Below are 16321 nucleotides of genomic sequence, written 5' to 3'. Positions count from 1 at the left end.
GATACACAGTTTCCAGACGTCTCTTAAAGAAATCAGCTGGATCAACACCCTCCCTATCTTTCTGTAGTCTCTCCAACACTTCTAGATCAACTACTGGAGACGGGAGTAGCCATGGTGGATTTACAGGAATAACTACCGTTGGACTAAACTCCCTTCCAGACAGTCTCATCTCCTTCACCTGGGTATTACCCACCCACCCAAAGCTTGTGTTCGGTCTTCGCTCATGTTCCCAGCATGCCTGTAAAATCCCTTTTGCAGGATGAGACACCCCATGTCCTTGTAGGTTGACCCAGTAATTCATTGCCAGCTGCTGTCTCCTAATCTGCAACGTCATATCCCCCATCTCCACCTGTAATGCAGCCACTGGGGACGTCCGAAACGCCCCACTACATATTCTGAGTCCTTGCCCCTGTATGACATCTAGCCTTTCCAGTGAGGTCCGGGCTTCCGAACCATATGCTATACTTCCATAGACTATTACAGATCGGATCAATGCAACATACATGGTCTTCAATGAGGAACGCCCAGGCCCCAACTCCTTCCCCGTCAGACAGCGCATCACATTTAGCACCTTCTTACACTTTCCCACCACTCTCTCAATGTGTTCCAGGTCAGTGTAGTATCAAAGTATACCCCAAGGAACCTGAAGGCCCCCACCTTCTCCAAGTTTCTTCCATATAACCTCAAGCATACCTCATCTCCCACCTTCCTCCTGGTAAAGAACACTGTTTGAGTTTTCTCTACAGAGAACCTGAATCCCCACATTAATGCCCACCGCTGTACCTCATAAATTGCTTCCTGTACCTTCCTGACTATGTATGGCACATTTCTTCCCCTCTTCCATAAGGCACCATCATCTGCAAATAACCATAATCTGCAAATAACGACCTCCCTATATCCGGCTGTACCTGAGAGTAAACATCATTGATCATGATTCAGAACAACAGAGGACTAATCACGCGCCCCTGCGGTGTACCATTATCCACCAAGTAGCTGCCTGATAAAGACTGCCCCACCCTCACCTGGATAGACCTTCCAAACAGGAAATCCTTTATCCAGTTGTACATTCATCCTCCTCCCCCATAATATCAAGCTTGATTAACAACCCCTCCTTCCACATCATATCATACGCCTTCTCTACATCAAAAAAGACAGCTACAACAGTCTCCTTGTTCACCTGAGCCTTCCTGACCTCTGCTTCTAAGCAGAGCACTGGATCCATAGTTCCCCTACCCTACCTGAACCCACTCTAATGTGGCGTTACTAGCCCTCTGCTCTCCAGGAAGTAAGTTAGCCTCTCCGTAATCATCCGTTCCATAATCTTACATACATGTGATGTTAAAGCTATTGGCCGATAGCTTATTGGCTTCATTGGATCCTTCCCGGGCTTCCGGATTGGTACCACCACTGCCTCCTTCCAACTGCCTGGTAGTTTCCCCTCCTCCCACACTCTGTTGTACAACACCAATACCTTATCCAGTGCCTCATTAAGATGGGCCAACATAACATAGCACACCTCATCTTTCCCAGGTGAAGTTAACCCACCCTTACCTATTGCTCTTTTCACCTCTGCCCTGGTAAATGGTGCACTCAACGCATCATTTACATCCTCCCTCCTTTCCAGCACTCCAGGATGCTCCTCTCTCGTGTTCTCTCTACCCCTCTGCCCCTCCTCTGACAGATTTGCGGAGCTATGCACTTGGACAAATGCTTTGGCCATCATCTCTGCTTTCTCCTCATCTATTACTGCCACATCCTCCCCACTCGTCAACACTGGATAATCCCACTCCCTTCTGATCCCACTCATCCTCTTAATCATCCCCCACACTTCTCCCACAGGTGTCGCCCTTCCAATGGTGTCACAGAACCGATGCCAACATCTGCATTGCTTGCTCTTTGGGGTTTTAGTCTGGGTTTCTGTATAAGCACTTTGTGACATCTGCTGATGTAAAAGGGGCTTTCTAAATAAATTGTATTTGATTTGAAGCTCTCGACCCGCTCCACTACAGCCCTGTTGATGTGAATGGGGGTGTGCTCGGCCTTCCTTTTCCTGTAGTCCACGAACAGCTCCTTTTGTCTTGCTCACGTTGAGGGAGAGGTTGTTGTCCTGACACCACACTGCCAGGTCTCTGACCTCCTCCCTATAGGCTGTCTCATTGTCGTCGGTGATCAGGCCTACCACCATCGTGTCGTCTGCAAATTTAATGATGGTGTTGGAGTCATGCGTGGCCACGCAGTCGTGGGTGAACAGGGAGTGCAGGAGGGGACTAAGCACACATGCACCCATCAGATCAGATTAAATCAAAACCAACATCAAGATTTCTAGGGGAGGAAAACACAACATCCCTTGTATAGGTATGATATTCAGATTAATTTAATTAATAAATGATGTGTTGTTTGACAAGTCACAGTATAATCACTTTAAATGCAGATTCTCAGTGTAGTAATGTTTTAATAGCCACAAGATGATGCTGTTTGCCTTACTAAACCACAGAATCCTTTTTTTCTGCTGAGTAGGCCAACCTAAACTAGTTATACTACCTGACTGCTTTATTATACTATCAACAAACCAAATTGTTCAACATAAGGACATTTTAGGGATATGTGCCAGGGTCTGTGTGTGACCAACCAGGTATCAAACCAGGTTCCTCAGACATTATCTGACATGCTGTATTAGATGCATATTTAACCTAATATTGTAAGTAGATTAAATTGGCTATAATGAAATACAAAAAGTACATTTTGGTACTTGGGGTCTGCAAGTAGACCTTGGCCCATACGAATTCCCACTCAATTCTTATTTTTCAATGTAACCTATAGAGCAATGGAATTGCTTTAAAACTGAACAAGGGTGTTAGCTAGATCTTTTGTCAGGTTGAAAAAAATAGTTGATTCACCTTGTTTTAAACACTGTATCATAAAGAATTCATTATGGTCTCTTTGTAGGCTCAACGTTTGGTTGGTGAAACTACATTCCCCATACTGCGCTAGTGCGCAGCGTCTTGTGAGCTGTCACTCTGCCCGGAGAAATTGGTCCAGCATCTCTGAGCAGTGGACTGCGTGACAGAGACCATAAAATCCGTTGAAATTGTCTCACCTATTCCTCTTTATTTGCGATGCATTCCTTATGGCTATGATAAAAACGGATCGTTAAAGGGTGGACTGTCTTGTTATCCTCGTTGGAGAACAGGACTTTTTGTCGATGAGATATGTGGAGTCGCTCTTACTATCGGTGTTAACGCAGAAAAATAGAAGATGAAGAAGCAATTCAATAGAATGCGACAGCTCGCCAACCAAACAGTGGGCAGGTAAGGACAAATGCATTGAGAGACCCATTCAGTTGTGCTGTCTTGGAGGGACTTCGATGAGGCAGAAAAGGCTTCCTTTATATGCTCCATCCGACTTCTCGGTCGAAAATGATTTAATCTTACATGAAGTTTGCATTTTCATATTGCAGATTAAATTTGTATGCATCACTGCTGGTTTTAGAAGTTTTCTTTATAAGGCCTTAATTGATGTAACGGTGGCCGAGCGGCTGACCATGGTTCGCGCGCACAATCGGGGAGTGTGCGAATGTGACACGACGGGAATGCGAGGTATTCTCTGCTTGTGTACTATTCCAAACTGATGTTGGACACCTGGACATCACAAAAGCAAATTATTCAATGCTTTACTGTGATTGAATAGCGTAATGCATAGCATATGCAATTTAAAGGTACAGTCAAACAAAATCTAATGTAGCCTATTCGCCAATCTTTGATGTTGAAACTACGTTGTACCACAATTCCTGGGTATTAACCGCATTTATTCACTACATTCAAGAATGCTATCCAACAATAGAAAAGACATGTCAAAATTGCATAGCATTTGAAAACACAAGGCTCACAGTAGAAAGTAGACACAAGTTGCATGCCATTTGCCTGTTCTATCTATGTCTGGACAGAAGGCCTGCAATATCAGATAGTCTGAACTGGTGTTTTCTCCTAATTTGAATATTTATGGGGGCAAAAATGCGCCCCCTATTCAGTGAAATGAAATCCAAGAGCTGTGTGTCTTTGTTACTACGTCAACAGCAGAGCCAAGAGCACTAGTAGTTTTTATGTCACTGAGGTAGTGGTATTAGTGAGGCCATGCATTAACCCTGGGGCCAAATTGATTTGTGACAGACAGGGTTACAGTAAGAGCGAATGGGACACCAGAAAAGAGGTGCGATTTTGAATCCATTCCCTCAGGAATCTGGTGTTCTATTTTTTTCTCCTCCTTTTATTTCTCAAACCCACCCATACCTCATAAGGTAACTACACTGACCAAAAATATACACTGACCAAAAATATAAACACAACATGTAAGGTGTTGGTCCCATGTTTCATGATCTGAAATAATAGATCCCAGAAATGTTCCATGCACATAAAAAGCTTATTTCTCTAATATTTTGTGCACAAATTTGTTTACATCCCTGTTAGTGAGCATTTCTCCTTTGCCAAGATAATCCATCCACCTGACAGGTGTGGCATATCAAGAAGCTGATTAAACAGCATGATCATTACACAGGTGCACCTTGTGCAGGGGCCAATAAAAGGCCACTCTAAAATGTGCAGTTTTGTCACACAACACAATGCCACAGATGTCTCAAGTTTTGAGGGAGCGTGCAATTTGCATGCTGACTGCAGGAATGTCCACCAAAGCTGTTACCAGATAATTGAATGGTCATTTCTCTACCATAAGCCGCCTCCAACGTTGTTTTAGAGAATTTGACAGTACATCCAACCGGCCTCACAACCGCAAACCACGTGTATAGCTTTGTGTGGGCGAGCGGTTTGCTGATGTCAACGTTGTGAACAGAGTGCCCCATGGTGGTGGTGGGATTAGGGTATGGGCAGGCATAAGCTACGGACAATGAACACAATTGCATTTTATCGATGGCAATTTGAATGCACAGAGATAACGTGACGAGATCCTGAGGCCCATTGTCGTGCCATTCATCCGCCGCCATTACCTAATGTTTCAGCATGATAACGCACGGCCCCATGTCGCAAGGATCTGTACACAATTCCTGGAAGCTGAAAATGTCCCAGTTCTTCCATGGCCTGCATACTCACCAGAAATGTCACCCATTGAGCATGTTTGGGATGCTCTGGATCGATGTGTACGACAGCGTGTTCCAGTTCCTGTCATATCCAGCAACTTCGCACAGCCATTGAAGAGGAGTGGGACAACATTCCACAGGCCAAAATCAACAGCCTGGTCAACTCTATGAGATGGAGATGTGTCACACTGCATGAGGCAAATGGTGGTCACACCAGATACTGACTGGTTTTCTGATCCACGCCCCTACCTTCTTTTTTTAAGGTATCTGTGATCAACAGATGCATATCTGTATTCCCAGTCATGTGAAATACATAAATTAGGGCCTAATGAATTTATTTCAATTGACTGATTTCCTTAAATGAACTGTAACTCAGTAAAATCTTTGAAATTGTTGCATGTTGCATTTATATTTTTGTTCAGCGTAAAAGTCAAAGTAATGTCAACATTGTGTCTTTGTCGCTTGACTGAAGAGCTTTTCTCTGTCACTGTTGCATAACCCAATGCACAATCAATGTTGTGTTTGTTTAAACTCAAATCGTTATTCTTCAGGTAATAAAAAATTGGCAAACAGGACCTGCTAGTCAGTTCAAACACAAAGACAATGATTTATGCACCACAACCAGATGAACTTGTTTTAGTTCTCAGGATCATGACTTCTGTATTGTCAGTGTTGACTCTGATACATCCCTGCGGTGGTATAGGTATGTTACAACCAGTTTGTTTTTCTTGGCTGAGTCTGAGACCATGTTAACGGATGACGCTGGCACACCTACAGGATATCCTATGTCATAACATCAATATAGCCTAGCCTGCTGACTTGCTCTTTAAGGCTTCGGTGAGTCAGTTAGTCAGACACTGATACAGACGCTGATCAATGCAAAAGGTATTACCTCTCAACAGAGTGGACTTGGCAGGCAGAGGTAATAGGAAACTGTGATGGAAGCAGTTTAAGGGAAAAGTGATACCTAGTCAGTTGCACAACTGAATGCATTCAGCTGAAATGCGTCTTCCGCATTTAACCCAACCCCTCTGAATCAGAGAGGTGCGGGGGGCTGGCTTAATCAACATCATCGGCACCCGGGGAGCAGTTGTTGTTGGTTAACTGCCTTGCTCAAGGGCAGAACAGCTGATTTTTCCACCTTGCCGGCTCAGGGATTCGAACCAGCAACGTTTCGGTTACTGGTACAACGCGCTTAAGCGCTAGACTACCTGGTTGTAAGTCAGTACTGGAACTAAGGAGGAGTCTTAGACCATATCCTCCAACCACTATCATCAAGGCACTATCATCGAGTCACTATTAAAAAGCCTTGGGAGGATTCCTTTGTGACCATGGAATGTAATCTGGAGCTATATTAGGTTTGTCTTCCTATTAGACAGTAGAGTCTTACTGTATGTGTGCCTCACGAGACCCAGAGGTAGTGTTGGGATCTCATTTAGTATCTTTGTAAGAGAGTTGAAGTGTGCATGTACCTCTGCCCTGTGGGTGCAGCCAGGTGTGGTGTGTTTATATAACCACACTCTAGTGACAGCATCAACATGTTGTCCCATCCGGCTGTGTGTGTGTGTGTGTGTGTGTGTGTGTGTGTGTGTGTGTGTGTGTGTGTGCGTGTGTGTGCGTGCGTGCGTGCATGTTTGTGTGCGTCTCCATGCATGCACAAGTGTGTGTGTGTGCGTGTGCATGTGTACGTGTATGTGTGTGTTTATGTGTTTCCCTGTCTACTTTGAGAGCTGAAGCTGATGCATGGAGCACTAGCCCACTGAGGCATCACACCCCGGTAATGAGTTATAACCTGTATCCTAAGAGTTAGAACATTAGGGGCAATTAGTCATATTTAGAGGGTGGAGGCACCAGCAGGGCTCCTGACTGCTGGGCATCCATGTAAATGGGGATGTCTCTGTGACCTTGGCAGCTGCCTGGCTTACACTGGCTCACTCAGTAACCTATAGGAAGAAGATGCACTACCGCAAAGGCTTCTTCAATGATATGCTGTACTATTTTAGCGTGGTCCTGTGTAATGGTGTTGTATAAAAATGTGTGTCTGTGTGAAAATGTGTGACTGTCTGGGCTGTGGTGAGGGAAGCAACAGGCAAGTCACAAAGATGACTGCTTTAATTCCTCTGGCTGTTTATTTTTAGCTCTCTTCTCATTCACAGTTTTTGTGTTGATTGGACTTTCTGTGAGAGGTCAGGTCTTGATTGGGGGAAACTGTTATGTTAGCGGGAAGTGGCGGCATCTCTTTAAGAAAGGATGTCTTCATCTCGAAAACGGGAAAGAGAGATTTGCGTTTCGGATCTTTCGGCCATACTGCTGGGTCATCAGCAGAAGTGAAAGAATATGGGGACTGATAAAAGAGCAAAAGGAAATGGGGGAAACTTATGTTATCCCCGTTCCCTGTTTTCCAGGAAATGGGGATGTCAGAAAAACAGTGAGAAATAGTTTATTTTTTTCACTTTATGATTTGTTTCGACTATCAGACCCCAGGGGCATTATTTGCCTCCATACATTGCATTTCTGGCCTTACCATTACTGACTGACTGTCATTCTGCCCTGTTATGGCTGATGATTGAAGACATTGGCGTAAATTGCATGTTTTTCTCAGGGAAAAAAGCAGGCACGCCACTAATGTCTTCATTATTTTGGAGTATCCAACTCGTGCTTTTACTGTTTTCCCTGTCAAAACGAAGGTGGAATGATGTATAACCATTATTTGATTGATGAACAGGGTTGTTCAATGACAAACAACAAACTATACTTGTAACTTAGGGCAGCGTGTATGGCTTTTTTTCTGGACCTTGGCTGTGGAGGTTTGAGTGCCATACTGGGGATGGTGAACCCTGTTCAAGGCCTTGTGTGAGGATAGGTGACATTACATACCCTGAGGTAGCAGGCAGTGCCAGTGTCCCACAAGACAGGGAAGAGAATGATGGGACCTTGCATGTGGAATCCCCAGGATGCCTGAAGTCTCATTGAAGACAAATCCAGAGTTTCTCCCTCGAGCTGCTGTACTTACAGTAAGCCTATGTGTCTGTGACATAATGCTCTGTACATGTACTATCTAACCAGTTAATGGCTCACCAGGAGCAACGATTGTGGTTCATCTCGGAGTTGAGTGTTTTCTTAGCTTTGTTTCAGCGTTTCATCAATGCTGATACAAGGGCAGGTGTGTGGCACTTGTTTGTGTCTGTCAGGGTATAGAATTCCCCAGGGATTCTAAATCCACTCTGGCATTCACTGTCAATCCCTGACCTCTTATACCACTGCATGGATGTTCCCATGTGGCCGGCACTACTGTGTCCTTCTATACATATGAGAGGCATTGTTTTCTTGACCCTGTCAACCCTCACAACCATTAACTTGGTCTTGTTTTGATGACCACCGCCACCCAACTGCTGGGTCTTAATGAGAGTATCTTTCTACATGTTTCAGATTAGGCCAAATTACTCCATAAGGCGGGCCACCCGAGTGGCGCATTGGTCTACAGATCCGGGTTCGATCCCGTGCTGTGTCGCAGCCGTCCGCGACCGGGAGACCCATGAGGCGGAGACCCATGAGCGTCGTCCGGGTTAGGGGAGGGTTTGGCCGGCCGGGATGTCCTTGTCCCATCACGCTCTAGCGACTCCTGTCGCAGGCCGGGCGCATGCACGCTGACACGGTTGCCAGTTGGACGGTGTTTCCTCTGACACATTGATGCGGCTGGCTTCCGGGTATAAGCGAGCAGTGTGTCAAGAAGCAGTGCGGCTTGGCAGGGTCATGTTTCGGAGGACGTAAATTGCAGCGATGGGAAAAGACTGTAACTACCAATTGGGGAGAAAAAGGGGTAAAGAATAAGGCTGTGAACATAAATTACGTTAATCTGTTTTTCATCCTCCCTGACTGCTGGACCATTCAGTTAAAAGTTAATGAACCCCATTTGTCAAACATTGTACGAATACTCGACTTGATTCTACAGTGCAGTGTATGTATGGTCATTTTCATGGCTTATGAATTGATTGTCCTTTACTTGGAACGTAATCAGTATTGTGTAGTGTCCCAGATGCCTAATGCAATGACAAAATGTTGTTGTGCATGCCAAATTCAATCATGTAGGTGTGACAGACTGGGTTTAAACCTGGGTTGTTTGCACACTGTTGTGTTAACCCTCTGAGCTAAAGCCTAGGCATTAGCACGGGGTGGCTATTGTGAGTTCTGAGGTCTCAAACAAGATGCAGTGAGTGGTGAATTGCTACAGGGGGTTCAGTAGTGGACCAGTTAATGGGAGCTGACAGAGGTGATATTACCTTTATAGTGTGAAGTGTTGCACCTCACCGGGGTGTGGAGAGGCGCTGAGACACATGGGGTGAGAACAACTGTCTTCATCACCATCACCTTCTTCACACACGATGAGTGTGTGTGTGTGTGTGTGTGTGTGCATCCTCGTTAATCATGGCGATAGTGCAGTAATAATAGATTCCTACAAGCTATTAGAGCCAGGGCCCATCTCTGGGCTCCACTGTAATTATGAGAAAATGAAAGGTGCACACACACACACACCTCCCCCCTAAACTTTCTGTCTCTCTCTGTCTGATAGCATATTCACACAAACTTTCCATCTCCCTTCCTCCCCATCCATCTCTTTTTACTTGCTCGACTCATATATTTACCTCTGGCCATTTCCATGTAAACGGACCCATGAGCACCAACATGTGAAGTACATAGGAGCACATCCAATTTGGTGTCAAATGAAAGCTAAGAGTCTATATATATTTTTAATTAAGGTATATATACATTTATCCACCACTTTCCATCCTAGAAATTATGAATAAGCGAAGGCTTTGATTTCTGGTGGAAAAGGGGTCCACCAGAGCTGTTGCCAGATAATTGAATGTTCATTTCTCTACCATAAGCCACCTCCAAGGTCATTTCAGAGAATTTGGCAGTACATCCAACCGGCCTCACAACCAGTGGGCAAATGCTCACCTTCGATGGCTATTGGCATGCTGGATAAGTGTGCTCTTCACGGATGAATCCCAGTTTCAACTGTACCGGGCAGATGGAAGACAGCATGTGTGGCGTCGTGTGGGTGAGCGGTTTGCTGATGTTAATGTTGTGAACAGAGTGCCCCATGGTGGCGACGGGGTTATGGTATGGGCAGGCATAAGCTATGGACAATGAACACAATTGCATTTTATCGATGTCAATTTGAATGCACAGAGATACCGAGACCAGATCCTGAGGCCCATTGTCGTGCCATACATCTGCCGCCATCACCTCATGTTTCAGCATGATGATGCACGGCCCCATGTCGCAAGGATCTGTATACAATTCCTGGAAGCTGAAAATGTCCCAGTTCTTCCATGGCCTACATACTCACCAGACTTGTCACCCATTGAGCATGTTTGGGATGCTCTGGATCAACGTGTACAACAGCGTGTTCCAGTTCCCGCCAATATCCAGCAACTTCGCACAGCCATTGAAGAGGAATGGGACAACATTACACAGGCCACAATCAACAGCCTGATCACCTCTATGTTAAACAGATACTGACTGGTTTTCTGATCCACGCCCCAAATCTGTCACCAACATATGCATATCTGTATTCCCAGGTATGTGAAATCCATAGAATAGGGCCTAATTAATTTATTTCAATTGACTGATTTCCTTATGAAGTGTAACTCAGCCAAAAAAGAAATGGTTGCATGTTGCGTTTATATTTTTTTCAGTGTAAATGTGTTTTTTGAAAATTGTTGAAAGTAGTCCTTGTGCATAGAGTTTTATGGTTTGTTAACTTTGCAATCAATGGTTTCTGTTTGAAGGTGATACATTTTAAGTCTCAGCGTCATTCTGTTACCATGGAATTGCCCCTCTCCATGTTCCTGTCTCTTCCTCATTCGCTCCATTTTTACATATCACTCTGAATTCACTACATTTCCCCTGCAGTCTACCCTTTTGTGGATCCTGATTGCTTCACAGAAAACAGGCCACAGCCTTTCAGAGCTGTTACATCCGTGCCGTGAATGTGACAGAAATTAAGGAAGAGAGGATGGGGGGATGGTATTGCCTCTCGAGATATGGTTCAGAAATGTGCCTCTCGGAGAGATGAAATGAACTTGTTTTCTGTGCGCTCCACTGATCATGATCAAACAGGACTTGCAACTTACAAGTGCTCCATAATGAGATCCTGTAGTTAGGGTTAGCGCCATGAGTTTTTCTTGGTCATGTCACGTGGTCAGGGAAAACTCAAGGCCCTACCAGTACCTATACTTCTGAAATAGCATTGGGCAATTTTAGAGGGTAGTCTCAGTCAAAAATAATCTGAGACAGTTTGCTTGTAAGGGCTTCTGAGTGTGTTCCTGTGGGACGTCATCAGCCCTGTTCTCTCTGTAACCTGGGGAGGCTCTCGGTCTGTCTTGCTGTCTGCAGCCGAGCGTTGCTGCAACCACTGGAGTGTGACACTGGGAGACATGCAGGCGCTGCTGAGGGATATGAGTCGGAGCCCCTTAGGACCATGCAGACGCCACACCCGACCGTTCTTTGCTCTACCCGATGACAGCATCTTCTAGATCAGAGGATGGGAGGTGGACTGGAGGAAGCCAATGGTCTGGAACAGTGTGTTTCTCCTAGCTGTTTGGCCTGTGTTTATCCACGATGACAGACAGAAATGATAGCCTCAAAATGGCTGCCTTTTTTGTCATTTTGGCTCATACTTTAATTAGATGCCATGTCTCTCTCCGTGAAAGACCAAAGAAAGATATAGCTTGTCAGAATGATGCAGCGTATCCTCAAAGAGTGATCTATCATAGGAGCTGGAAGAGGTTGGGGGCAGGGAGGGGAAGGAACCAATAATGTGGAGTAAGTCAGAGAGGTGGCCAATGGCATTATAGCATGGTCTATTCTGTGACGCCCTTCCATCACCAGGGCAACCCAGGTCATTGAGTGAAACTGATCCAACAGTGCCAGTGAGTGGCCTCACAACCCTCCACACCTTTCCTGCATGCCCGCTTGTCTCCCTGCCAAACTCTGGGATTTCAACATTACAAAACAGGACTCTACAGAGCGACCATTTTACTCGCATATGCTCCTAAATATTATTTAGGAGCACCAGTGCGCCTAGAAATAGTAAGGATTGTAGCTTTAAAAATAATCTACAAATTCTCATTTGGGTTTGTTTATAGAGTTGTGAAATTAGCTGGGTCTATGTCTTCTACAAAGGATAGGAAAGGTTGCCAGATATTATAAAATGTAATTGCAGATCCCCTAACAGAGTAGCGTATTTTCTCTAGCTTGAGATGTTGCATAACTTCCTTTATCCAATGGTTAAAAGTAGGAGGAAACCGATCCTTCCACTTAAATAGTATAAGACGTCTAGCTAGAAGAGTAGTAAATGCCAGCATGTTGCCCATAGAACTGTTTAGACGGGCCTCCTGTGGTGCCACTCTGAATAATGCAAGAAAGTCAGAAGGTTCTATAGGCACAAGAGTATCTTAGAAAATGTCTCAAAAATTGATATCCAGAAATCTGTCAATTTCGGGCATGTCCTAAACGTGTAATAAAGTAGCAGGAGCCTGCTTACATTGGTCACGATCTTGGATAATTTTGCCTTTGACCAATGCAGCCGATGAACTATTTTACATTTAATTACAGCATGTCTTAGACATATAGATGAAGAATGTATTCTCTGAAGCATTCTCTGCCAAGTTTCGTCTGAAAGTTGTTCACCTAAATCCTCTTCCCATTGGTTCTTCAGAGAGTTCAAGGAATCCAGATTGTGCGAGTTTAATAACGTATATATCAAGCTTATGCCCCTTTGATATAAGGGTTCACTTTAAAAATAGAATCTAGACGGGAGGTAGGTGCGCGTGATGGGAAGTGACTAGAGTATGAATTTACAAAACTACGCAATTGCAGGTATCTAAAGAAATGGGATCTAGGAATATTGAACTTTTGTTCAAAAGATGCAAAATCCATATCAAGGTACAAGTCGCTCAGTGAGGAGATCCCCTTTCCATACCAGATATGAAACGCCCGGTCTAATAATGGTGTAGAGAATGTATGGTTCTTTAATAATGGGGCAGAAGTTGTAAATTCACTGAGACCAAATTATCGCCTGAACTGTTCCCAGACTTTTAGAGAATGTTTCACAATAGGGTTTTTAGTGTATTTGTAAACAGGCTCAGCTAATGCACGTTTTGAGCAGAGTAAGGCAGCTAAGGAGGTGGGGCCACAGGATGACATCTCCAAGGTCAACCATATTGGGCCTATAACATCAGGGATTTCTGTCATCCATTATAGAATGATTCTTATATTAGCTGCCCAGTAATAATATTGAACGTTCGGAAGTGTTAGAACACCCTGGGGGCGAGATCTCTGCAATACGCTCTTACGTATCCAAGGGTTTTTCTTGTTCCAGATAAAAGCAGATATCAGTTTATCAATGGAAATAAAAAAAGATTTTGTCAGAAAGAAAGGAATAAATTGAAATAAGTATAAAAACAATACATAATACGAAATACATTCATTTTAACAGTGTTAATTCTTCCGCCCAAAGAAACAGAAAGTAAATCTCAGCGTTCAAGATCCTGTTTCAGGCAGAGTATCAAGGGAGGGAAATTGGCTTTATAGAGATCTTTGAAATTGCGTGTGACCCAGATTCCCAAATATTTCACTCTGAAGGGCACATGACTAAAATAAGTTTGCATGGCAGAAGGATTAATAGGCATCAATTCACTTTTTTGCAGGTTAATCTTATACCCGGATATTTTACCAAATGTCTTTAGTAGAACCTGGATCTCTGGAAGACCAGTTAAAGGGTCAGACATATATACTAGCATGTCATCCACATAGAGTGAAACTTTATGCTCTAAGCCCCCTCTTCAAATACCTTTGATAGGGGTGTTATTACGTATTGCTATGGCTAAAGGCTCAATTGCGATGGCAAACAGTTGAGGGGATAGAAGACAACCCTGTCTTGTCCCACGTTGAAGTTGGAAATAGGATGAAAGGTTATTTGTGCGCACTGCAGCCATAGGGGAGGAGTAAAGGACTTTGATCCAGGACATAAAATAGGGACCGAATCCAAATTGTTTGATGATCTGTAACGTAGACGCTGGGAGTCGAGAAGCAGGTGCAGGTGGTAAGTTTAATATAACAAAGAGCATGGAACGATACAACATAGGAGTAGTGTCTTGACATGAAACACAGAAACAATACAGCCTGGGGAAAGAATGGTCCAGGTAGCCATGATTAGCTGTTCAGGAGTCTTATGGCTTGGGGGTAGAGGCTGTTAAGAAGCCTTTTGGACCTAGACTTGGCGCTCTGGTACCGCTTGCCGTGCGGTAGCAGAGAGAACAGTCTATGACTAGGGTGGCTGGCGTCTTTGATGAAGTGCAGGTGTGCGTAATGATGGTTACCAGGACCGGTGGTTAGTAAACCGGCGACGTCGAACGCCGGAGGGGAGGAGCGGGAGTAGACGTGACATAATCCCACTCCACCCGATCAAACGCCTTCTCAGCATCAAGTGATAACAATATCTCTGGATTGTCAGATGAAGAGGGATTATAAAGTATATTATCAAGATGTCTGATGTTGAAAAAAGAATGACGATTTTTAATGAACCCAGTTTGATCTGTAGAGATAATGGAGGGAAGGACTGACTCTAAACGGCAGGCAATCATCTTAGAAAGTATCTTTAAATCGCAATTCAGTAAAGAAATTGGCCTATAAGAACTACACTCAAGGTTTTTTTTCTTTTTCAGAATAAGTGAAATACATGCTTGTCTCATTGTTGAGGGTAAAGAGTTGAGGGTAAAGCGTTGATCTGAGAATTCGCTTGGAAATCTGTCGCGTCCAGGGGATTTACCACACTCCATAGATTGAATTGCCAACACAATCTCTTCTACAGAGAACTGACTGTTCTTCTAATTCAGCAGTTATCTCAGGTTCAACTGTAGGAATATCTAAGAAGGTGTTGAGCATTTTCCCTGATTTCTCTTCATGTTCATAATTTTTGTATCGAGATTTACTAAGTAGATTTTCAGCTTGTCGAGTTGAAAGAAGATCAAACTCTGTCTGAAGTGTCAAACGTTGTTTTAGTAAATCTGCGGATGAAGAGTGTGAATATGCCATATCCAAATCCAATATGTTATTTGTATGTTCCCCTAGGCGTTGAATATTGCACTTCCTTAATCTTGCGCTGTACGAAATAATTTGACACCTTAGATAAGCCTTCATTGACTCCCATACTGTTGTAGGAGTCATTCCAGGGGTTTGATTAAGCTTGAGAAATAGCTAAATTTGAGATTATATAAAAGCAACAAAGGTTTCTTCTGATAGCAGTAGTGAGTTAAGATGCCAAGGGCGATAATTAGGCTGTGTATTTGGTATAAGTCCTTTCATAGTAAGAGGAGAATGATCTGAAATGACTATAGCTTGGTAATCACACTCTGTGATAAGTGGCAGAAATCTGTTGTCTAGGAAAAAGCAGTCTATACATGAGAAGGTCTTATGAACTGGCGAGAAAAAATTATACTCCCTAGGTGTGTGATTGCGGAAACGCCACGCATCAGATTTGCCATATGTCTTAAGAAATAGCTGAATTGTGGATACTGTCTTTGATGAAGATGATACCTTAGGAGAGCTACGATCCAGATTGGGTGACAGTACACAATTCATATCACCACCTAGTATTAGGTGGTGTGTGTCCATATTTGGTAATCAAGAAAATGTATTTGTGGTCCTCTGTAGCTCAGCTGGTAGAGCACGGCGCTTGTAACGCCAAGGTAGTGGGTTCGATCCCCGGGACCACCCATACACAAAAAAAAATGTATGCACGCATGACTGTAAGTCGCTTTGGATAAAAGCGTCTGCTAAATGGCATATTATTATTATTATTATATTATTATTATTTGTGAATGAACTGTTATCCCAATTTGCTCCATAAATGTCAGCCAAGATAACAGGTGTATTATACAGTCTTCCTACTACAATAATGAAACGGCCTGTTGAGTCTGCCGCTACACTTGACATTGCGAACGGTATGTTTTTAGTAATTAAAATGGCTGCTCCTCTAGTTTTAGAATGAAAATTGGAATGATATGATTGACCGATCCACCCTCCTTTTAAACAAAAGTGGGCGAAAGTGCGGAGATGTGTCTCCTGAAGAAAGGCGATATCTACTTTAAGGTGATTTAAATGAGAAAGAACCCTTTTACGTTTCACTGGGTGATTTAAAGATTTAACATTCCAGCTAGCAAAAGT

At 43.7% G+C, this 16321-nt stretch overlaps 1 protein-coding gene across 1 annotated transcript in view; it reads left to right on the top strand.

Moving 5' to 3' along the window:
- The first annotated feature begins 3087 nt into the window (after positions 1–3087).
- Positions 3088–16321, top strand: part of LOC311100991 (rho GTPase-activating protein 44-like) — a 127731-nt gene continuing 114497 nt past the window's right edge. Inside the window, exon 1 of the mRNA XM_084141998.1 lies at positions 3088–3308. Within this exon, the coding sequence (XP_083998124.1) occupies positions 3256–3308 (53 nt within the window). The 5' untranslated portion in view covers positions 3088–3255. The remainder of the gene's footprint in view (positions 3309–16321) is intronic.

This window comes from Coregonus lavaretus (assembly GCF_964263955.1).
Source record: "Coregonus lavaretus genome assembly, chromosome: 25".
Taxonomy (NCBI): domain Eukaryota; kingdom Metazoa; phylum Chordata; class Actinopteri; order Salmoniformes; family Salmonidae; genus Coregonus; species Coregonus lavaretus.
This window is presented reverse-complemented; position numbering and strand designations above follow the sequence as displayed.